Here is a 19401-nt window from a genome sequence, read left to right as displayed (position 1 = left end):
CGATTCAATGTAAGCCCTTGACCGCTTCTACGTAGTACAAGCCACAGGCCAACTATATGGCATCCAATCCAGATAATAAAACAAATTTGTGTTCAAAAGCCCTAACTGTCTTTATATCTCACAATACTTATATTCTAAATATAGAAACAGGCAAGGTGGCCGAGCGGTCTAAGGCGCACGGTTCAGGTTAACCTGTCCATCAGAACTTCATAGAAGTTTCCGTGTCATGAAAATGGCGTGGGTTCGAATCCCACCCTTGTCATCTTTTTTGCGTTTTGATCCTCCTCTCCTCGGGAGAGGGTTCAATTAGGTGAAATAGCAGCCCGTGCCACAGCTGTGTATACTTCAAGAGATTCTTCAAGACACTGATTCTTAAAGTACTGCATAGTATCAAATATACTCCGCACACTCTGTTATGTTTATTTTGTACTGTCATAGATTGGTTATGATTCGACCTCATGACTACACTTCCCCCGGCACAGATATATGTCATGCAGTCGATATAGAACTGGACTGGCGGCTGTACATACAACTCGGTTCTGCTTGCAGCCTTGAACAGGCCTGGAAACGGGTTGCCTGGCAGGTCTGTTATAATTCTAATCCCGGATCCCTACCGGATATGGGGAGAAAGGAACCAAGCGACTGATAAGACGATTCGAGCAAAGGGGAAAGAGATAATGATCAGTTTCCTCGTATGTTATTCTACTACTCGGCGAATAATAAACGTTTTTTCCCTTCAAATACTTCCTTGCATCTGGTTGGCAGGCCAGATACCTTGTATAGTACGTCCGCTATTACAAGATACTTCCCTTTTCCCGCAGTGCCGTTGATGTGTATACATATATCGGTTAGTGGTTCGTGTCGAGCGAGGTGGCATATCATGCGAAATAATAGTCAGGATTCAATAAAAATTACCAATCCATCAAGCGTAGAGCCTTCAGTATATACACACTAATGTGTACTGCATAGTGCTCTTTGATTTATTAGCGGCTTTGATGCTTTTGAAGTACAGCTCTGTTCCTAAGCGGATGATGTATGGTAAACCGGCACGTAAGAGCTACATATATCCGGGATTTCTCTTCTCTCTGCTAATTATCATCATTCTTTCCAGCAATAGGCAAGGTGGCCGAGCGGTCTAAGGCGCACGGTTCAGGTAAACCTGTCCATCAGAGCTTCATCCAGAAGTTTCCGTGTCATGAAAATGGCGTGGGTTCGAATCCCACCCTTGTCAATTACCTTTTTGCTCCCTCTCATTAGGTTAAAAGGTGTGACGAGCACGCTTACCTTATATATATATACAACTGTTCTAGGTCAGGGACCTAGAATACTAGTTTTCGCCTGATAGCGGAGTGGTGGATCGTTATCCCTAATCTGGAGGCCATGAAAAGGGTCGGGTTATAACTCTTGTGTTGGCTTATATAAAATTGCAACTGTGGATCTACTACACAGGGCAGATAGCCTGTCAACTAGGTAAGGATATGGCAGAATTAAGGAGAACATCTATTAAATAGAACAAATACACAGGAACTGAAGCTCTATCACCATTCTCCATGTCTCTTCTCCCCCTTTTATAGCTTAGGATCCCTCTCTTTTCAATAGATATATCCCGTTGTAAAAGTGATTGAATCGTCGGGCGATACCTTGTCCGCCTAGTTCTAAGCCGCAAAGGGGACCGGGGTGTATCATCTACGAGGAGCCGGCATAGTCGGGGCCCAGGAGCACTGCAGGATATATGGGCCGACTCTATATCGAATCCGGGACAAAAAATCCATGTCGATCCCAATGCTACATACATCATATCTCAATATCTGGCCTCTGCAGCTCCTAAGCGTGGTGGTGTATAAGTAACGGAGGCTTCCTCAGGCAACAAAGTCCTGCGCCCTGTATAGATTTCCATGACGCAGAGAATTTAGATCAAGCAGTTCATTGGATTTTCGTTTTGATTACATGCCGCCTTAGAATCCGTGCATTTCCGATACGTCTACTCCTATACATCTTGTAGCCCATTGGCCTACAGTTACCGCATCCTGCAGCCAGATCACGCATCCGAAAGGGTAGATCGGTTCTGGCAAGATTCAAGAAACGAAAAAAATTATGACAAGGGTGGGATTCGAACCCACGCCATTTTCATGACACGGAAACCTCTGTATGAAGTTCTGATGGACAGGTTAACCTGAACCGTGCGCCTTAGACCGCTCGGCCACCTTGCCTAGTTGTGAAAGTCAGTTTCCAGATATAGAATCAGAATGGCAAGCTATAGTATATCACATTGAAAAGTAATTGCGCAGTACAGCAAAGCCAACCAAGCATTATATACCAAGGTAACTTCACCCACCTTAACAGCCATGACTCACTGCTTGCTGAAGCTGTATAAAGACACGCCGCAGGGGCAGCACAAAGAAAGAGGGTACTGGATTTAGTCAACACCATTACCGCAACGTTCGGGAAAGCTTTAGGTGCCCCGGGTGGATAGATTGCTGGCCTGGCGGATCTACTCATCTTCACTACATAGTTTCTACCAGTAACTGAGGGTCAAAGACAGCCTCATTGAGAAGGAAATCCCTCTTATGGCCAATTACTCTCATATAGTCCGGTATTGATTGATAATATTCCCGAGACGAAGAGAGCTAGCGGTTCGCTGCTTTCAGGCTTTCGAATCCGAATATATATTCAATCGATAAGCTATCTTACTGTACCACCGTGCTAGAAAAGCTGCGCATCCTTTTAACACCAGGATACACAGGGCGACTTAAGATGATATGCTGTGGATGAATAACTGCCAACAAACTAGAAAGCGCTAGTCATGGGCGAGGTAACTCAACATTTGTGCTACATAGCTTTGGATCATAGAGGCATCTGAATGGCTATTTAGGAACATTAAACGGGCCTTGGTCACCGGACCATTTCGTATTGACTTGTCTATACTGTGTACCGAAAGTAGATAAATAGTCTAAAAAATAGATCTAGACAAGACGCATAATATCTCAGGGTAGGGCAGTAGGATTAAATATAGGTTACTTCTATACTTACACACTAGAACTGAGCTGAATACTGACTAATCTGGACCTTCCTATGTTCTTAAAAGTCACGGCGTGAGCCGCGTGGTTGAATGAAATATACCAAGATCTCTTAGTTTGACCGTACATACGCAGTCAGACGAAAAAAGATCCTGATTCAGGCTATAAATCCAATATTTAGCCCAAAAAAGTAAGAATTTGCCTAATTCAAATCCAGAAAAGGGGCGAACAGGTGCTATAACAATCCGCTTAGGTACTCCGCAGCAGCATTCCGGCACATTCCCTAAGCGATCATTGTCTTCAATTCCTCGTATCCAGTATACCACCGGCGGAAGTGATCAGAACAGAGGATGACGGCTATAATACAAATATATGCACATTATCATTGCAAGTCTTCTTTCAGCCCAAGATATCCAATCAAATACAGCCAAACTTATCTGGTCACACATAAATACGCCCGGAAAGGTATGGAATGGCTAAATTATGGAGAAACGTTCTGTGAATGTGTTGGTGGGGTTGTCTGGCCCTTAGGGACAGGTTGTTCCCCTTACTTCAGGACACTCCGTAGAGGTGTCCTTTATACGACTACTTACAAATAAGTGGTGATCCAGATTCTACTCGATCCTGCGAAGTAAGTATGACGAATATATAGTCCGCAGGTGTTGCAGATACTACCGTGGTTTACATCGAGGAACTCACAGCGCAGACATTGACATTGACACAGCCAGGAAAAGGGCATTGTTCAATACCATCAGAGTTAATTAGTCAACTAGCCAATTAGATCACCCACAGGGCGTTAAGCCCTACTAGTTAGACAACTTCGTATAATCTAGAAGATCAAGACCTAATTCCACACACGCTACAACCGGATTGTTCCTTGCTGAGTACTATTATTGCTCAAGCAGTCCCGAGGGATGAGGTAGATGTTGATAAACCTTGCGTAAGTGTGCCTCTTTCCCACGGTAAGTTTATAAGAGTAGTATTCCGAGACCATACCCAATCTTGATTTAAGGTCGATGCTATCCTGAAAATACACCACTCTAATATCACTATTGAGTATTAATGAATCATAAGCTACCTCTTACGTCAGATAGCTTGGGTATTGCCTTATCGGACTCTTTTGATTCATCTTGTCTATAGTAAGAGCCGGATTATATAAAAGACAATGCTGAGAACGTAGGTTTAACATAGATTTCCTCAAATCGACCCCGCACTCTTTTAACCCAAGCCTCATACCGTAAAATTAATACACAATGTCCACGCCCAAAGCCCCAGCCAACGAAACGGCCGAGTACATTGAAGACAAAACATACGAGAATGTGCCCACATCATTGCATCTAGGCAATGACCTCAACATCTACCTCACTCTGGAGCAAGATATGGAAGACAGAGGTAGGATTCCTGCATCTATTCCTAAAGACCATTACATTCATAAAATAGCTAATGAGCATCTAGAGGACATCAACGACGAGCATCTCGATTATCTCGGGGATTTGGACGACGGTCAGTGATGTGCTAAGCTTGGGCAGATTGTTATAGTTTGACTTGTGTATCTAAAACGAAGTTCTGACATGCGGTGCTGGGGTTAGGCATCTCGGCGCTTTTGATGACTATCTTGTAGTTATGGGTTAGTATATGGAATGGTATATTTAAGCTAGTATTGGTTAGCTGAGTGTTGCTGCATCGGGTAGTAAATAATCGCTCCAATGCTACATTTTACCTTTCCCATAATAGGGTGACCGGCTGACATGCTTTACCGATGATCAAAGTACCCTGTAACGGTCATCAGTGGCTTCAATGACTCGATTGTTAAGGTTTGGAAAATACTCTTAATTACCCGCTGAGTAAATACTAAGATATATATTAGGCCTGGAACGATTCATGTTGAACAACTTTCCACAAAGCAAAACTTCAAGATACTGGTTAATATTCCCCACCGAGCAAGCAAGAAAAATGCCTCGATTGGAAGAATACTTCTACAGATCGAATAGCCCTATGTCTATGTGGATGTCCAATCATCGGGAGTGGAAAGATGATCGCCAGCGCCAGGAAGATGCTGTTTTCCGGAGCTATACTTCCGGAATCTGGGAGTTTGACGAAGAGCCATGGCTGCGACATAATAAAGGATATGAATCTCTTGGGTCTGTACTACATGGTGGAGGATGTAAGGTTTTTCCCGCTGTTGGTGGCTTTCGGATGATGGCCTACGTGGCTGACGGTTGGCTTTGCAGATGCTGGGGATCATGATTATTATATCAATCAGGATGATGAGTTTTAGTGCTGAAAGAGGTAGAGGAAGAGTAAGTTATTTTCAAGACAAGCGAAGCGCATTTTTAGAGCAGGATGCATGAAGAGGATAGGATTGATACTGTGTGCGAAGAAAATAGTAGGTACTTGGATTTATCTTGCCTAATATGTTTCGCAGCTGTTAATATGATATCCATACACTGATAATTTCCCTTGCCTAATGTAACTTATGAATAGACACCTTTTATACTTGTCATTGGAAGTCTTTACTAAGCCTTTCGACTATCTATCTCAATAGTTGTGCGATCTTCACGGGTAGGAGGGCAGGCTGGCGATGCACTAATTAGATTATTCAATGACACTAGGATAAGGTGCCCAACTCACCTCCTGATTCATCTATGATCATGATAGTTCTGGTTGACCATTTTCGATTTCCCGCCTTATGTTTCTGCTCCCTGCAGCCAGCCACACTCAACCATACCCTTCAACCTTTCCACTTATCTATCACTCAGTACTCGTACCACCACCTTATTCACAGTAACCATGCTTAACTACCATCCATCTCTTACCAGTCCTTATTTCAATGCCAAGGGGACTACAATAAAACAATTGAACATGTGCACAAGCCTATAATGGATTATTTGGTCTGCAAATAGAATTGGATGTATCATTCATTACACACTTTATGTATATATTCAGCGATTGTATCCCCGTGATCGGCCATTCGACCTTTCCACTCCTCGTCCAAGTTTATACCCGTCTTGGTGGCATTTGCGTATTTTTTGAATTCTCGCACAAATTTCAGAATCTGGTCGTTGTAGCTTTGAGCTTTGAGAGCGAGAAGATCGCTTGGGTAAAAATGTCTTTCTTAGATAGAACTTACTATAATTTTTATACACGGATAGTTCACCCTACTCAACGTAACTTAGGAATATGAACCTTTCACACAATCACTTTACAGAATTGAAGCTTATCAAGATATCATAGATATTAAGGCGAGTGCATTTAGGTATTTTTGTTGGAAAATGACACCATCCCTATAAAGAATCTATATCTACACAGTTATCGAGAGATTCCCCACGCCTTTTCTAGAAAAGCTTTGAGCTTGGTTGTTTCAATATCGGGAAACCTCGCATTCAGCCGATTCTCACGGGGCAAATCAAACACTCCGGAAATAGTCAATCGACTCACTAATGCCGTAGTCTCCTTAAGCTCCTCAACAGAGTACCCTGTGTCGGACGGCATTGGAGGAATAGTGACATCTCCTTCCTTGATCTTATCCACGCTGTCGTAGACAACCTGGAATTTCTTGCCTAGATGAATTTAGTTTATTAAACTGTCAGAAAACTATACTGGACATACCTCGTAGTTCTTCGGCTAGCTGGAGGAGCTGATTATAGGTGGTTTGAGAGCCAACAATAACACTAAACTCGGGCCAATCCTTCTCATCCAGTAGTCTTACAATGAACGCAGCCATGTCATACGTATATGTCATGCATATAACATCATTGCCATCGCCCGGAATGGCGGCCTGGCAGCTGGAGATGTCTATGCCAAATGTGAAGGCTTGGAGATTAGTACGAACAGCGGGCATTCCCCAGTAGTCCATGAAGAATCCGGGGATGACTCTGGTAAATTGAAGAGTGGTATTTTTGAGCAGTTCAGCGGCAGCCAACCAGTACTTGATACTTGGGTCAATTGAAAGGAGACTGTAGTTGTTAGCTAGGCACAAAAAGGGTAAGATACTTTGGGGCAATATACTCTTCAGTCTGAATAAACGAATACTCGCTAGGAATAAACCTCTTGGTGGCTGAGGATTGAGCCGCAGCATTGATCAACGTGAGCTGGGATTGAGACGTTTCATCGGAGATAATCCCGATTGCAGAAATGATGGTGTGCACTTCATGCTGGTCCAATGTGCGTGCCAATGCCGTTGCGTCATTGTAATCTACTTGTACCTGTTTAATCTTGTCAAGCAAAGTGTCTGATTTGGGGACCTGGGAGATTGTCAGCTCTTGAACATAATTCCGGAGCTACTGTATGCGTACTCCACGAGTCAGCAAAATGACTTGGTGTTTTGCTTGCTGAACTAATGTCTCGAGAATGGTCCGACCGACACCGCCGGTACCGCCCGCTACTGCGATAATGGTCATCTTTATGTTCTGATTTTAAGCTGCACCTGGAAAGGTTGTGTTTGGAAGGAACTATAGATGGGGGCGGGGGAACCTTTTGCCGGCTGATAAAAGTGCTGATTAGATCAACCGCGGGGCAATCACCTGACTGATAAGATGACTCACCCGCCGATTTTCCTCCGAACGATCGGAGGGGTTCCTTTAAATCCGTTGTTGAGAAAAAGTACCAGATCTCGTCCAACCACACGTCAATTGCAACATGAAGAGAGAGGATATCACCTACATGGGTGCCGGCCCTGCGGCCCTGCCCACCGATGTCTTAGCCCAAGCTGCCGAAGCTCTGCAGAACTATGAGCAGACCGGCCTGTAAGCTCCAGAGCCGCATTGCAGGAATTAAAGCTATAGAAAGTATTGACTTTCCTAGGGGTATCGCCGAACATAGCCACCGCAGCGAGATCGCGGCCAACATTTTGAACACCATGAAGGCCAACCTTACCAGCTTCCTCGATGTCCCCTCGAACTACGAGATCTTGATGATGCAGGGTGGAGGATCAGGCCAATTCGATGCGACAGTGTACAACATCGTTTCTGCTTGGGTTGAGAAACAGCGCCAGAAGATCGTGAATGAGCTCGGTGAAGCTAGCGAGGATGACGTGGTCCGGGAGCTCCGTAAGAAGGTTGAGTCGGAGCTGCGATTGGATTACTTGGTCACGGGATCGTTAGTCTTCGGTCGCATCCATTAAACTAGTTCTGTGATACTAATAGAGGGCGCAGATGGTCATCAAAGGCTAGTCAGGAGGCGATCCGCCTGCTGGGACCCGAATACGTCAACATTGCCAGTGACTCCCGGAAAGTCAACGATGGCAAGTTCGGCAAGATTGCCGATGAATCGACATGGAAGCTGAGCCTCAAGCCCACCATGGTCTACATGTGTGACAACGAAACGGTAGATGGTGTCGAATACCCCAACTTCCCCAAGGTTCTTGAGCCAACCGGTTCGGAGGAGGAACCATTCGTGGTGGGAGATTTCTCTTCAAACATCCTCTCTAGACGTATCCCAATTAAGGTATGGAATCCTAGTTTTTGTGCTGGCCAGTGATTGAATGCTAACCGCGATTTAGAATTATTCCATCGTGTTCTTTGGAGCGTAAGATACCCCCTCCCCTAGACCGTGAACACAAGCTGAATCGAGTAGCCAAAAAAATCTGGGCTGTGCCGGAGTTACTGGAGTCATCATCCGGAAGGACCTGCTGGTCTCGTGCCCTCCCACGATTCTTCGCAAGCTCGGACTGCCCATTGCTCCCACAATCCTTGACTACTGCGTAACCGCAAAGAACAACAGTCTCTACAACACTCTCCCGATCTTCGAGTAGGTTGCTCCTCCGCCAGCTCTGGACACATCTAACGCCCGTGTAGTGTTTACTTGGCAGGCCAAGTTCTCAAGAAGCTGCTGGCTACCTTCCCCGATAAGGTGGACGGACAACAGGCCGAGGCCCAGAAGAAGGCCGATATGATCTATGAGGCGGCGGACGCGTATCCTGAAGTGTACAAGGTCGTGCCCGACAAGAGTGTGCGCTCCCGCATGAACGTTTGCTTCCGTGTGATCAAGGTATGTTGTCTATGCTATTGCGGTCGGTTGAGTTGGCAACTGACATCGAGTCCTAGGGAGGCAATGTCGATGAGGCCGAGAAGGCCTTTTTGAAGGGAGCCGTTGAGCGCGGCATCACTGGGCTGAAGGGCCACCGCAGTGTCGGAGGTAAGCATGCCATGGCGCTCTGCACCATTGCAACATGGTACTGACGTGGATAGGTATCCGGGCGTCCAACTACAACGCCATTCCCGTTTCGGGAGCCGAGAAGCTAGTTGCGTATCTGAAGGAATACGCACAAGCGTAGCTTCTCAGACCCGCCCCATATTTGACGTAATGTAATAGTCTCTTGGAGTAGGTTCTGTTTTATGTTAAAAAGGTTTTCAACGCCATAGCATTTGATTTTGGGACTAGAGGGGGAATCGCAAAAAAACATGACTCAACGTGCATGTCCATGAATTATGTATAACTGAGCGCGATAGAAATATTCAAAACGATCTACAGAGCCTAGCTATTGCTGGACTAGTGACCTGTTACCATTTTTGTTATAAAACAACGTGAGGAAAAGGAGATCTTCTAGAAGGGGGAAAGAAGCTTCTTGGCAGTCGGAGTGGTGGAATAATCCAAAAGGAGGGATTTTCATGATTAGTGAACACTCCGAGCCGAACGTCCCGCTCGCGAATCAGGTTCGGGAAGCCAGGGTTTAATGAACATTATGAACCGTCGTGAGTGTTTAAAGTTGAGGGATTTCGCAACCTAAAATCGCACCAGGATTGGCTCTATTTGCCCATCATCCAATCACTGTAGCGTGGCAATGGCTCCCGACACGCCGGACGCTCACGCTAACGGCCATTCTAAAAGTAGTTCCTCCGACTGGCCTGATGATTAAATCTCTCGTCCGATCATATCGATCGTAATGTTTCCTGTTTCTCAACTAATCTGATCGATCTTCATACTTCACCCATCCGTCACAGCATCATGGATGGAGGAATGCAGCTCCAGACGTACGAGGGTTTTGGTGATCCCGACGTCCCTCTCCTGCCGTGGGATGAGATTTACCAGAAAGTTTTGTTATCTCCACGCTTCCGACCGTCGCTGCTGGAGAGCTCTCTCGCAACCTCACAGCTCACCTCCCTCCTGTCCGCCTCTTCATATCCCATCCCCGAGCCATATTATCCGCACGGACAGTTTCCACCGGAGGGCTACAGCGCTCCCTTACCCTCGCCCAATGACTTTCTATTTCCAGGGTCCTCCGCGGACCGAGAGCGCGTTATGAATTTGGACCGACGGACTCCACCGAATGACACGCAACGGCCGACTCAGAATGCCCAGAAAACAACGAAACGTCAACTGAACGAGTCAACTGGTGCACCGACCTCTAAGAAGCGTGGTCGCCCGCGTAAAACGTTGGATACTCGAATGGGCGAGGACCCGGAAGAAGTGCGTCGATGATGTTGATGTCATCTCTTGTGACATATTGGCTGACGAAAAGAGATAAATAGCGACGTCGAATGCAGATCCGCCTGGCACAGCGAGCTTACCGTTCACGTAAGGAAGCCAACATCACCTCCCTCAAGGGTCGTATCTCTCAATTGGAAGCGACATTGGAGAAAATGAGCTCGGCAGTCGTTTCCTTCAGCGATAATCTGGTCCAATCGGGGGCTCTCTCCTCGCATCCCGACATCGCGAGCCATTTACGCGATACAGTGCAAACATGTTTGGCGTTGGCAAAGGAGGCCAGCAAGGATGGCGAACCCGAGAGCCCGGATACATCATCGCACGGCGAGGAAACCACGTCAAGTTCAGCGGGACCGGACGGTACGCCAACAGATCAAAATACGAGCCCGAGTACTCATGCCGAACAGACCACTCCCCCCGAGAGTGGACCATCAAAGCCTATTTCCCCTCCCCTGTCCGAGCCATTAGAGCCATCTGCTATGGATATTCCTCTTTTCATCGAACAATTACACCTGGCTTGTGTATATCAAGGGTACTTGGTGCTCTCGAATCCGTCCGTTCCTATGTCTCGCATAGAACGACCGTTCCGGTTCCTTTTCACACTCATGGACCGCCCTCATCTGACTGCAGCATTCGAAGCATTGTTGCACGCTAAATTGAGCCAGAAACGATTAGAAGAATGCTATGCGGGGGTCCCGTTCTTCAAACTTGGGGGTGCTGGCACCCACTATGTACGATCCACCGGCCAACCTCAGGAAGGTGAAAGGCCTTTATGCCGATACCAGCAATGGACCACGATCCACGATCCTCTCGCGCGGTTTTCACCCGACATCAGAAAGGAAATGGAGGGAGATTGGTTTGACATGCAAGACTTGGCGGGTTATCTGCGCGAGAAAGGAGTGCTTCTGTTCTCCTCTGCCCCTTCAGAAACGGACCGAAAGTCGTCACGGACGGCCATTAACGTTACCCGTTTCACGCAAAGTAAGGCCCTTGGTTTCCTTTTTTATCGAGTCGAGTCTCTAATTTAGGTAACAGCTCTGATTAGTAGAGGCATATGTTTGGGGCGCACACCGGGATTCCGACGCTCCGATGTAGACAATGCTCTGCGCGCCTCGGTATGGACATGAACGCTCCGAGAAGTAATTAATACCAAACTCTCCCAACATCAGTTTTATGCTTTATGATTGTCGTTTCGATACCCGAATTCTTAACTGTGGACCGCTGCAAACATATCGTCCGGCGCCTCCACAAAACATGATATCCGTTGCTCCTGGAGAGCGGGTCAGCGTGTGGCATTGAGTAAATGGCACATAGCCTCACCAATCCCTTCAGGTATTCATGTTAGAATCAGATACCCATCTGTCTATGTCACAGATATGCCAAGTGAACGATATACGCACGAGCACAACCAGTCCTGGTTGGCTTAGGGTGGGGCTGTCAAAGCGGAGGATGCTTTGGTCGCTACTCGACGTCACAGGCACAGTTGCTCTGCAGTTAATGGACTGCCACTGAGTATTTATCAGAATACATTGTGTGCTATGCTGCATGCTCCAGGGACAGTCCCCTAGAGGCCGTCTTCAGTCTCCAGTGAGCAGCTACAGATTCAGTGTAACTAGCTCCGATTGAGATTACTTCAACTTCATAAACCAATGTAACATACATCAATCTCAAATTCGAGATTCCTTTAATGCCTGAAAATAGCCCATAGCACCCATTATAAGTGCACCAGTGTTGTATCGATCGGGATACAGCTTGGTCATCGCTTCCACAATTTCCCTAGGAGACTTCGGCTTCTTCTCTAGCACTTTCGCAAAATCTCTGATATACTGCTTTGTGTTGGCGAGGTGCCAGCGGCCCAAAACCTCTCCCTCCTGGCAATGGCCAGGTACCACATACAATGGATCCAGAGCTTCGATCTTCTCCACCGCTCTAATCCACTCCTCGCGCTTGGCGGTGGTATTAGCCTCAAACAGCATTTGGTGTACCTGCCCATACACTACATCTCCACAAACGGCCAGTCGCAGGTCGGGGACCCACAACGCGGTGGAATCGTAAGTGTCCGAGTGGCCAACCTCGATAGCCTGGAAAAGCCATCTGTCCTGCAGCTTAAACTCATTGCTTTCCGGCAGCGGCTGCGCCAAGACGAATGGTCTCGCGATCTCTCCCGGGAATCGCGATTCCCATTGTGTCTGATAGTTCTTCTCCTCGACCTGCTGCTTCATATGCTGCACTGTGGCGGCCGTAGCCACCGGCTTCGCCTCTGGGAAGCGCTGAAGCAGTAGTGGAAGACCGAAGAAGTGATCGCCATGACCGTGCGTGATATAAATGTATGACAGCTTCCGCTTCGGCGCGATGCGGTCGATCCAGGCGATCAGGTCCTGCGTCTGTTTGATGGTGATGGGCGTGTCCACCAGCACGGCCTCGGTGGCCGAGTAGACCAGGGTACAGGAAATGGGGGACCAGAGACCACCGCCGCTTCCTTTTCCAGGTGTTTTGAAGGGAGTTGGTGGGGCGATGTATACGGCTGCGCGGAGGGAGGACATTTCGTTGATGGCTTTGCTCGTGGAGTATGGATCTTGTATATATTAGTAAAGTTATGAAGATGATGACTTAGTTGTCAAGACATTGTACTTATGAATTTATTTATAAAGACCTTCCGCTGTAGTGAACCGCATTGTTCTGTCTATAGTCTATACTGATACAACCCTGAATGCGGAGACGATCCGAGGTTATGGTTATTGATCACTAATCCTCATAAGTATGAAATATTCTTATCCCAATGCAGTAGTTAGGGCTACACATCGGACCAGTCCTAATCCCTCAAGATATTTTAAGAGATTAAGCTTGTGTGGAGCATCGGATACCCCGGTTTCCATAGATTTGGTTAGACATCTGGACTGGGCATAACGTCATAGCTCTTTATCACTAAACCAAACACATTTGCCGATCAAGATTCGGCTGTTGACTGATTAATGATCACAGTTTGTCAGTGCACAAACAAAACATGCCACATATATACAAAATCAACGCAATACTACTGGTCAATTTATACTTTTAAAAGATTTAACTTAAGGCGTTCAACCAGACAGCCTTACTATTTTTCTGCTGACTTGATAATTCCAGAGAAGAGGTCAGAACCCGATAACCACTCTAGTGATCATTAATCAGACTCACAGAATTAATGATCACAAAAAGAACCACCGTTTGTCAGCGCAAAGAACAGCATAGAAAGAACAAATAGAATAATAAATAGTACAAAGCATTCCATGTTTTCCAACGCATTATATCTACTACCCCTATTAGCCAAACATCAATATCAAAAACACAACCCACCATGGCCCTAACCCTCATCACCGGCGCGACAGGCTTTATCGGCTCCCAGGTCGCCCTGCGCGTTCTGCAAGCGGGCTACCGCGCTCGTCTCGCCATCCGTCGCGAGGAACAGGCTGACAAGCTGCGTCGTATCTTTGCCGACTATGAGAAGCAATTGGAGTTTGTGGTTGTACCGGATATCACCGCCTCTGGATGCTTTGATGAGGCATTGCAGGGTGTGGAATATGTTTTGCATCTGGCGTCTCCATTGCCCAAGCCTGGTAGTGGTGATCTGGTTACTCCTGCTAGGCGAGGAACGGTGGCTATCTTGGAGTCTGCGGCGAAGGTACCGAGTATTAAGAAGGTGGTTGTTACAGGATCTGTACTATCGCTAGTTTCATTGGGAGAGCTTAAGGATGGACTGGTCGTTAGAGGTAAGGTCCCCTCCAAGATTTCCCCCCTATCACACAACCCAAAAGAAACTAATAGAAAGAACAGAGGACAACGAAATAAACTATACCCTCCCCCCAGATTCGACAATTCCAACCCTCCCCCCAATGGCCCAATACCACGCTAGTAAACTCGCCGCCCATAAAGTCACCCTCGACTTCCACTCCACCAACTCCCCGACCTTCGACATAATAACCCTTCACCCCGTCTTCGTCTACGGCCGCAGTCTCGTCCAGGAAACCGCCGATCAACTCAGCGGATCCTGCGGCGGGCTCTTCCAATCTCTCTTTTCCGAGACGCCGAGCTTCCCGCAGTTCAATGGCGTGCATGTTGATGATGTTGCGGATGCGCATGTAAAGGTTCTGGATGATGGTGTGAAGGGGTTTAGGTCGTATTTGTTGGCGGCGGAGACGAGGTCTTGGGGGGATGTTAGGCGGTTTTTGGAGGGGAGGTATCCGGGGGTTGGGTTTGGGTTGAAGGGTGGTGGTGATGGGGTTGGGTATAGGGTTGATGCGGGGAGGGCGGAGAGGGAGTTGGGGATTGTGTTTAGGGGGTTGGAGAGTATGGTTGGGGATGTTGTTGATCAGCAGTTTGAGTTGAGGGGTGGGATTTAGGGTTGTGAGTGTTGGAATGTAGATATTGGTATGTAGAAGCTAATTTGAGGAGTTGTCGTTATTTGGGTTTGAAGGTCGAGGAGGTATACGATGAGCCTTGGTCTGTGTATATAGCTAATATAACATTGCACTTATAGGTCACGGTTGCGTTTACTATGGGAGGAATAATATAGAGACCGTGACAAGTTGAAGAATCTTTGGTTCAAATTAGGGAGTTGCTAGATACAACTTGTGACAGGTTTGTTGAAAGAATAGGAGAGTATCATTCTTATGTCTCTTCTCGGATACTAACGTTCGTTTCGCCATATTAGGATCTTATAGCATTCCCCCTACTAGTTAGACAGCGGGACAAGCGTCCCACTGCAAATTTAATGCGAGCCATGTCGGGGAAGCATGGGGTCATACGGACTACTCTCATGCTTGTCATGCTCACCCATTTCGTTCATTTCCGTCTCCTCATCTTCACTTACCGCGAAATATTCCCCGTCGCGCTCGCCTCGCCATGAAACATCCGGTTCTGCCGTCTCCAGAGTGGATTTGCGCGACTTGCGCCTATTACAGGTCCAAACCCAGAAGGTAAGGCCGACAATCTCTCCCACAATAACCGCAGACACCAGGATGATCCAGAACTGGCCTGTCGCTACAAAGATCATCCCACTAAGGAAGTTCGCCCAGCCCACGATCATAATAAGTCTTCCGGTCCAAATGTGGGCATGCGAGATCCAGGTTCGGTGTCTGACTCGGAGAAAAATTACATGGTGTCTCCATCCGAGAAAACCTTGGAGACCAAGTATACCTGATACCAGCAGTCCGGCTACCTGGTGAGGGGAGTTGAATGACCCTCGGCTCATGACGATACCGATAATGGCTCCTGCGCCAGTGCAGAGGGAGGCGATGAGCTGGATGATCCAGTGGTATTTGAATGACTTGCTAGATTGCGAGCGCATTGCTAACACCCCCAGCGGGAAGATAACTAGAAATGCCATCCCCATCAGAAAACCATGTATAGTCCCTCTACTAAACAGTGTGGACTTTTTACTCCTGTCTGTGGGTGTATCGGAGGTTCCTAGAGTGCGGACCCCAGGTTGTATTGATGGAACAGGTGGAGGGTTCTCAACAGTACTAAGGGACCGTGCCATGTCGACATAGAACTCACCCCAACCACCGTTTCCGCGACGGTGCCTGTGTCCGTTGAGATGGGCATCGTCGGAGAGTGCAGAGATCTCCTGATCCCCGTTCCATGCCCAGATCCAGGGGAGGGACGTTGCCGTTGCAGATATTTTACTGCTGCCGCTCCCTTTTGCCGGCCACAGATTACAGGAATAGCAGACGAGACTCACTTCAGCGACATACGCATATGAAGAGGATGATAGGGTGGTCAGCGTGCCGTCTTCATTGATAGCCCGCCATTCTGCTTGAAGGACCCGAACATCTGCCCCCCCGGCTTGTTCTTGGGTTATTGGTTTGGGCTGATGATGTGCAGCTGCCGTTCTTATGCTAACAACTGGAGGCTCTCCGGTAAGAGGTTCGCCGTAGACGATGGTCATTAACGATCCGGCCATCACGGAACCAGTCCCGATCGCAGTCCACCCAAGATCCGATGCTCGCGTGACAGTCATAGACAAGTACATGTCGTAGGCATTCGAAGATCGGTTCTCGTGCATGGCGACGGCCATGCAAAAGTCCACATCGCCATCTTCTTCCTTTCCCTTGTATCCATATTTGCAGTATTGAACCGGTTCGGCGAGGATGCTACCGAACAAGTAAATAATGGTGGTGATCCACACGAATAGAACTCTATTGTTTGAGTTTCGGGCCATTGTGATATCGAACATTAATCATGCTCTGGGTGAACTGTTCCACCACCTTGCAAAAGACAAGAACACGTCCAACTCGAGAGTTCCTGTCTATCGACCGTGACGCAAGGAAACATCGTGCGGGGTAAGAAAGGAGGACCGGTAAGCAGAAATGCCTCCCTTCTGTTTGCTTGGTTCGGTTCGTCGGCTTGCATCAATAGCTCCCGCGCTAACGCACGATTGCCAGACGAGCTGAATGGATCCTGCGAAGAGATCCACTTGTGTCAGTCGGATCGGCTATTGCTTGTTTTCAGCTGTCCTTCGAGCTGTTTCTTTTGTCCCTGCGAGATCGGTCGCATTCGCAACAGTCCCGGCGTAGATATTGACCAGACTGCTAGAAGTACATATGACCGATCTATTAAGGTCTTCGCTAGCAGACAGTCATGAGCAAGGGAACTATCCCAAAGGAGTTATCAAAGAAGCACAGTGGTCTTTATTGTTTCCGTCTTGGTCCGACCTAGCGCCGCTTTTGGATTGGGAATCGATCCGGGAGCGTGCGGAAGGCTACGAAGTGCGTGGACCGAGCACATAGAAAGCCCTGTCGTAGAACGATATTATCCATGACCTTGACCCTTCCAAGTACTCAGTTCGGCTAAGGAGAGAGTGCTTGATTCCAAAGGGCTCTGCTTTACTGTCCTTCGAAGTATTCCTGTTGCCTACAATATCGGCTTGATGCCTTGTCCCATCAATAGGCTGGAAGAATGACACGTCCGAGCTGCAGATAGTGCAGATCAATCTCTGATGTAATACGCTTGGCTTTCTATTCGTCCTCCAAGCGTTTCCGGCTGATATGGAACCGTCGCTATGGTCCTCACAATACCCTTCCTTGGTCCATCTGGGCTGTAGAGCAACTATGCGAAGCACTACACTAGAGCCAGAGCTGGTAGTTCTAGTTGTCATGTCATCTCGCCTCGATGTCTATATTTAGGCCACCCACAGCATCCACAGGATTCGGTATTTCAAGTCCCAAAGATTTGAATCCAGCATTTGACTGCCTTCCAAATTGATGCTAAAAATAATAGTATGTCATCAATTCAGGCGCACCGTCGCCCTACGAGGTTCAATCGTCGCCAGACGATGAACCGGAGCTTTCGGCTCTGCTAAATTTGGAATGCTTATTTCAGTCTTGACTTCAGCCTAGAAAGAATTATAGGACGCCTAGACGATGAATCCACAAAGCTTCGCCTCTGACTAACTACATCAGCACTAAGATTACGACACTACATTGCTACTGTGACAGCCACACAGTTTAGATGCGGCGGGACTAGCAGCCGATCTGTCAGCGCTAGTTTCGTTGGACACACTCATGGACTTAGTCCTGTATTATAAATCGCGATCTTTGGGAGGCCTGAGAAAGGATCGCGATACTACTCCTCTGACATTTGCACAGCCTCTCGGCTCGGAGTTCGCATACTCTATACTGAGACAGCAAGTGGGCTGAGTGCAACAGTATGCGCGTCCCCATCTACCAGCTGTCTTGAGTCATTATCTTGAGATTCACAATATGGAGTCACTAAGATATAAAGACAGTCAATCCTCGCATTGAGACTAATATCATCAACACTACAGCTCAACTCACAATCGCAACTTTCAATTACTCTCCAATCCGCTTGTTCTATTCTTTTCTCAATTGACAAATTCAACCACCCGACAAAATGAAGGCTACCACTATCTGCTCCTTCCTCCTTGCCACCGGCACTGCTCTGGCTATGCCTGCCAAACGAGCCGAGCAAACCATTACTATTAGCGAGCTTTTCGCTTCTCAGACTGATCAGAACGGATATGTTACCTTCAAGCTGGACGACCCTAACTACAACGATGTGACCGGTGCCAATGTGATCTGGTAAGCTAACTGCTACTTTCTCCGACCAACAATTTTACTAACAAAAGTACTCAGGCGTCGTCCCGGAAACCCTATCGAAGGCGCTCGTACCAGCGACGCCGCCTACTACGTCCAATTCCCGGGCGGCGTGAATGATATCTCCGTCTTTATCTTGCAGCTCCAGCGAGTCAACAGCACTGAAAAAGTCTCGTTCACCCTCAATGACAATGGGAGTGGCCATGCCCCGGGCACCAAGTGGCACTGCAACTCGACGGAGAGCGGCACGCAGACGGTGAAGAAGTGCAACTATGATGGTGTCATCTCCTTATAAGCCCGTCTTCTTGGGTTGGCTATCTTTTCTTTAAGATCAGGACTTAGATGGATATTTGGTGAGGACGGGAGAAGTTAATTTTTATCGAGTCATTCATTCAGATTGCATGAGCTTCAACATTGGGTTTTAGTACTAGAACATTCCTTTAATCTTCTTACATTTGTTGCAGCGAGACATAGATACGAACTCATTATATAGAATCCTTACGAGCTACTTGTAAATATTAGAGGAGTTGTTTGGGTTAATCATACCTACAAGATGCCCCTAGGAGGTAGGGAAACAGGAGCTATCAACAAGAGATTCATCAGAGATATAGCATGCCAATCAACATACTCATAGTATGTATAGTCGAGCATGATCAAAGAGAAGATATCAATAAATCAAACAATTGTCTTGATTCTAGAATTCATGACCTTCTGTGAGGCAATGCCAGCTCTACGTTTACTGAGGGTTATCTTTAAGATGATAGAATAAGCGATCATCTGTTGCATCTAGTTTAGCGCTATAGTTGACATAAGATATAGTAATGTAGGTCGATGAAGATTCCGACATGTTTTGAAGGAAATAAGGGACT

At 47.1% G+C, this 19401-nt stretch overlaps 8 protein-coding genes and 3 non-coding genes across 11 annotated transcripts; 7 read left to right on the top strand and 4 right to left on the bottom strand.

Annotated features, from left to right (window-relative positions):
* Window positions 1-149: 149 nt before the first annotated feature.
* F9C07_t132 lies at window positions 150-262 on the top strand. The gene has a single exon. It is a non-coding gene; the product is annotated as a tRNA-Leu (tRNA).
* Window positions 263-1116: 854 nt separating this feature from the next.
* Window positions 1117-1231, top strand: F9C07_t133. The gene has a single exon. It is a non-coding gene; the product is annotated as a tRNA-Leu (tRNA).
* An 864-nt stretch (window positions 1232-2095) lies between these two features.
* On the bottom strand, window positions 2096-2210 carry F9C07_t90. Its single transcript has one exon. It is a non-coding gene; the product is annotated as a tRNA-Leu (tRNA).
* Window positions 2211-4270: 2060 nt separating this feature from the next.
* On the top strand, window positions 4271-4528 carry F9C07_2281389 (uncharacterized protein; the record flags this gene model as incomplete). Its single annotated transcript, XM_071510500.1, has 1 exon — window positions 4271-4528. One exon carries the CDS (start codon window positions 4271-4273, stop codon window positions 4526-4528), a length of 258 nt encoding a protein of 85 aa, XP_071364765.1.
* Window positions 4529-6326: 1798 nt separating this feature from the next.
* F9C07_4270 (uncharacterized protein) lies at window positions 6327-7417 on the bottom strand (the record flags this gene model as incomplete). Its single annotated transcript, XM_041291057.1, has 4 exons — window positions 6327-6577; window positions 6627-6973; window positions 7026-7261; window positions 7313-7417. 4 exons carry the CDS (start codon window positions 7415-7417, stop codon window positions 6327-6329), a joined length of 939 nt encoding a protein of 312 aa, XP_041143969.1.
* Window positions 7418-7655: 238 nt separating this feature from the next.
* F9C07_4269 (phosphoserine aminotransferase) lies at window positions 7656-9291 on the top strand (the record flags this gene model as incomplete). The annotated part of the gene is made up of 8 exons (XM_041291070.1): window positions 7656-7762; window positions 7821-8114; window positions 8171-8462; window positions 8518-8543; window positions 8592-8765; window positions 8813-9005; window positions 9062-9152; window positions 9206-9291. The coding sequence occupies 8 exons, from the start codon at window positions 7656-7658 to the stop codon at window positions 9289-9291; spliced, it is 1263 nt and encodes a 420-aa protein (XP_041143968.1).
* Window positions 9292-9962: 671 nt separating this feature from the next.
* On the top strand, window positions 9963-11569 carry F9C07_4268 (putative AT DNA binding protein; the record flags this gene model as incomplete). The annotated part of the gene is made up of 3 exons (XM_041291069.1): window positions 9963-10424; window positions 10487-11423; window positions 11478-11569. 3 exons carry the CDS (start codon window positions 9963-9965, stop codon window positions 11567-11569), a joined length of 1491 nt encoding a protein of 496 aa, XP_041143967.1.
* A 540-nt stretch (window positions 11570-12109) lies between these two features.
* Window positions 12110-13117, bottom strand: F9C07_4267 (putative metallo-beta-lactamase domain protein; the record flags this gene model as incomplete). Its single annotated transcript, XM_041285396.2, has 2 exons — window positions 12110-13017; window positions 13096-13117. The coding sequence occupies 2 exons, from the start codon at window positions 13115-13117 to the stop codon at window positions 12110-12112; spliced, it is 930 nt and encodes a 309-aa protein (XP_041143966.2).
* Window positions 13118-13776: 659 nt separating this feature from the next.
* F9C07_2230171 (flavonol reductase) lies at window positions 13777-14818 on the top strand (the record flags this gene model as incomplete). The annotated part of the gene is made up of 2 exons (XM_041291068.1): window positions 13777-14188; window positions 14253-14818. 2 exons carry the CDS (start codon window positions 13777-13779, stop codon window positions 14816-14818), a joined length of 978 nt encoding a protein of 325 aa, XP_041143965.1.
* Window positions 14819-15002: 184 nt separating this feature from the next.
* Window positions 15003-16916, bottom strand: F9C07_1365606 (uncharacterized protein). The gene has a single exon (XM_041285395.2). It carries the CDS (start codon window positions 16651-16653, stop codon window positions 15187-15189), a length of 1467 nt encoding a protein of 488 aa, XP_041143964.2. The 5' UTR covers window positions 16654-16916; the 3' UTR covers window positions 15003-15186.
* A 1270-nt stretch (window positions 16917-18186) lies between these two features.
* On the top strand, window positions 18187-19256 carry F9C07_2281384 (uncharacterized protein). The gene is made up of 2 exons (XM_041291067.2): window positions 18187-18517; window positions 18572-19256. The coding sequence occupies exons 1-2, from the start codon at window positions 18330-18332 to the stop codon at window positions 18825-18827; spliced, it is 444 nt and encodes a 147-aa protein (XP_041143963.1). The 5' UTR covers window positions 18187-18329; the 3' UTR covers window positions 18828-19256.
* Window positions 19257-19401: the final 145 nt, after the last annotated feature.

Source organism: Aspergillus flavus, chromosome 3 (assembly GCF_009017415.1).
Source record: "Aspergillus flavus chromosome 3, complete sequence".
Taxonomy (NCBI): Eukaryota; Fungi; Ascomycota; class Eurotiomycetes; order Eurotiales; family Aspergillaceae; genus Aspergillus; species Aspergillus flavus.
The sequence above is the reverse complement of the archived record's forward strand: the minus strand, read 5'-3'. Positions and strand labels throughout refer to the sequence as shown.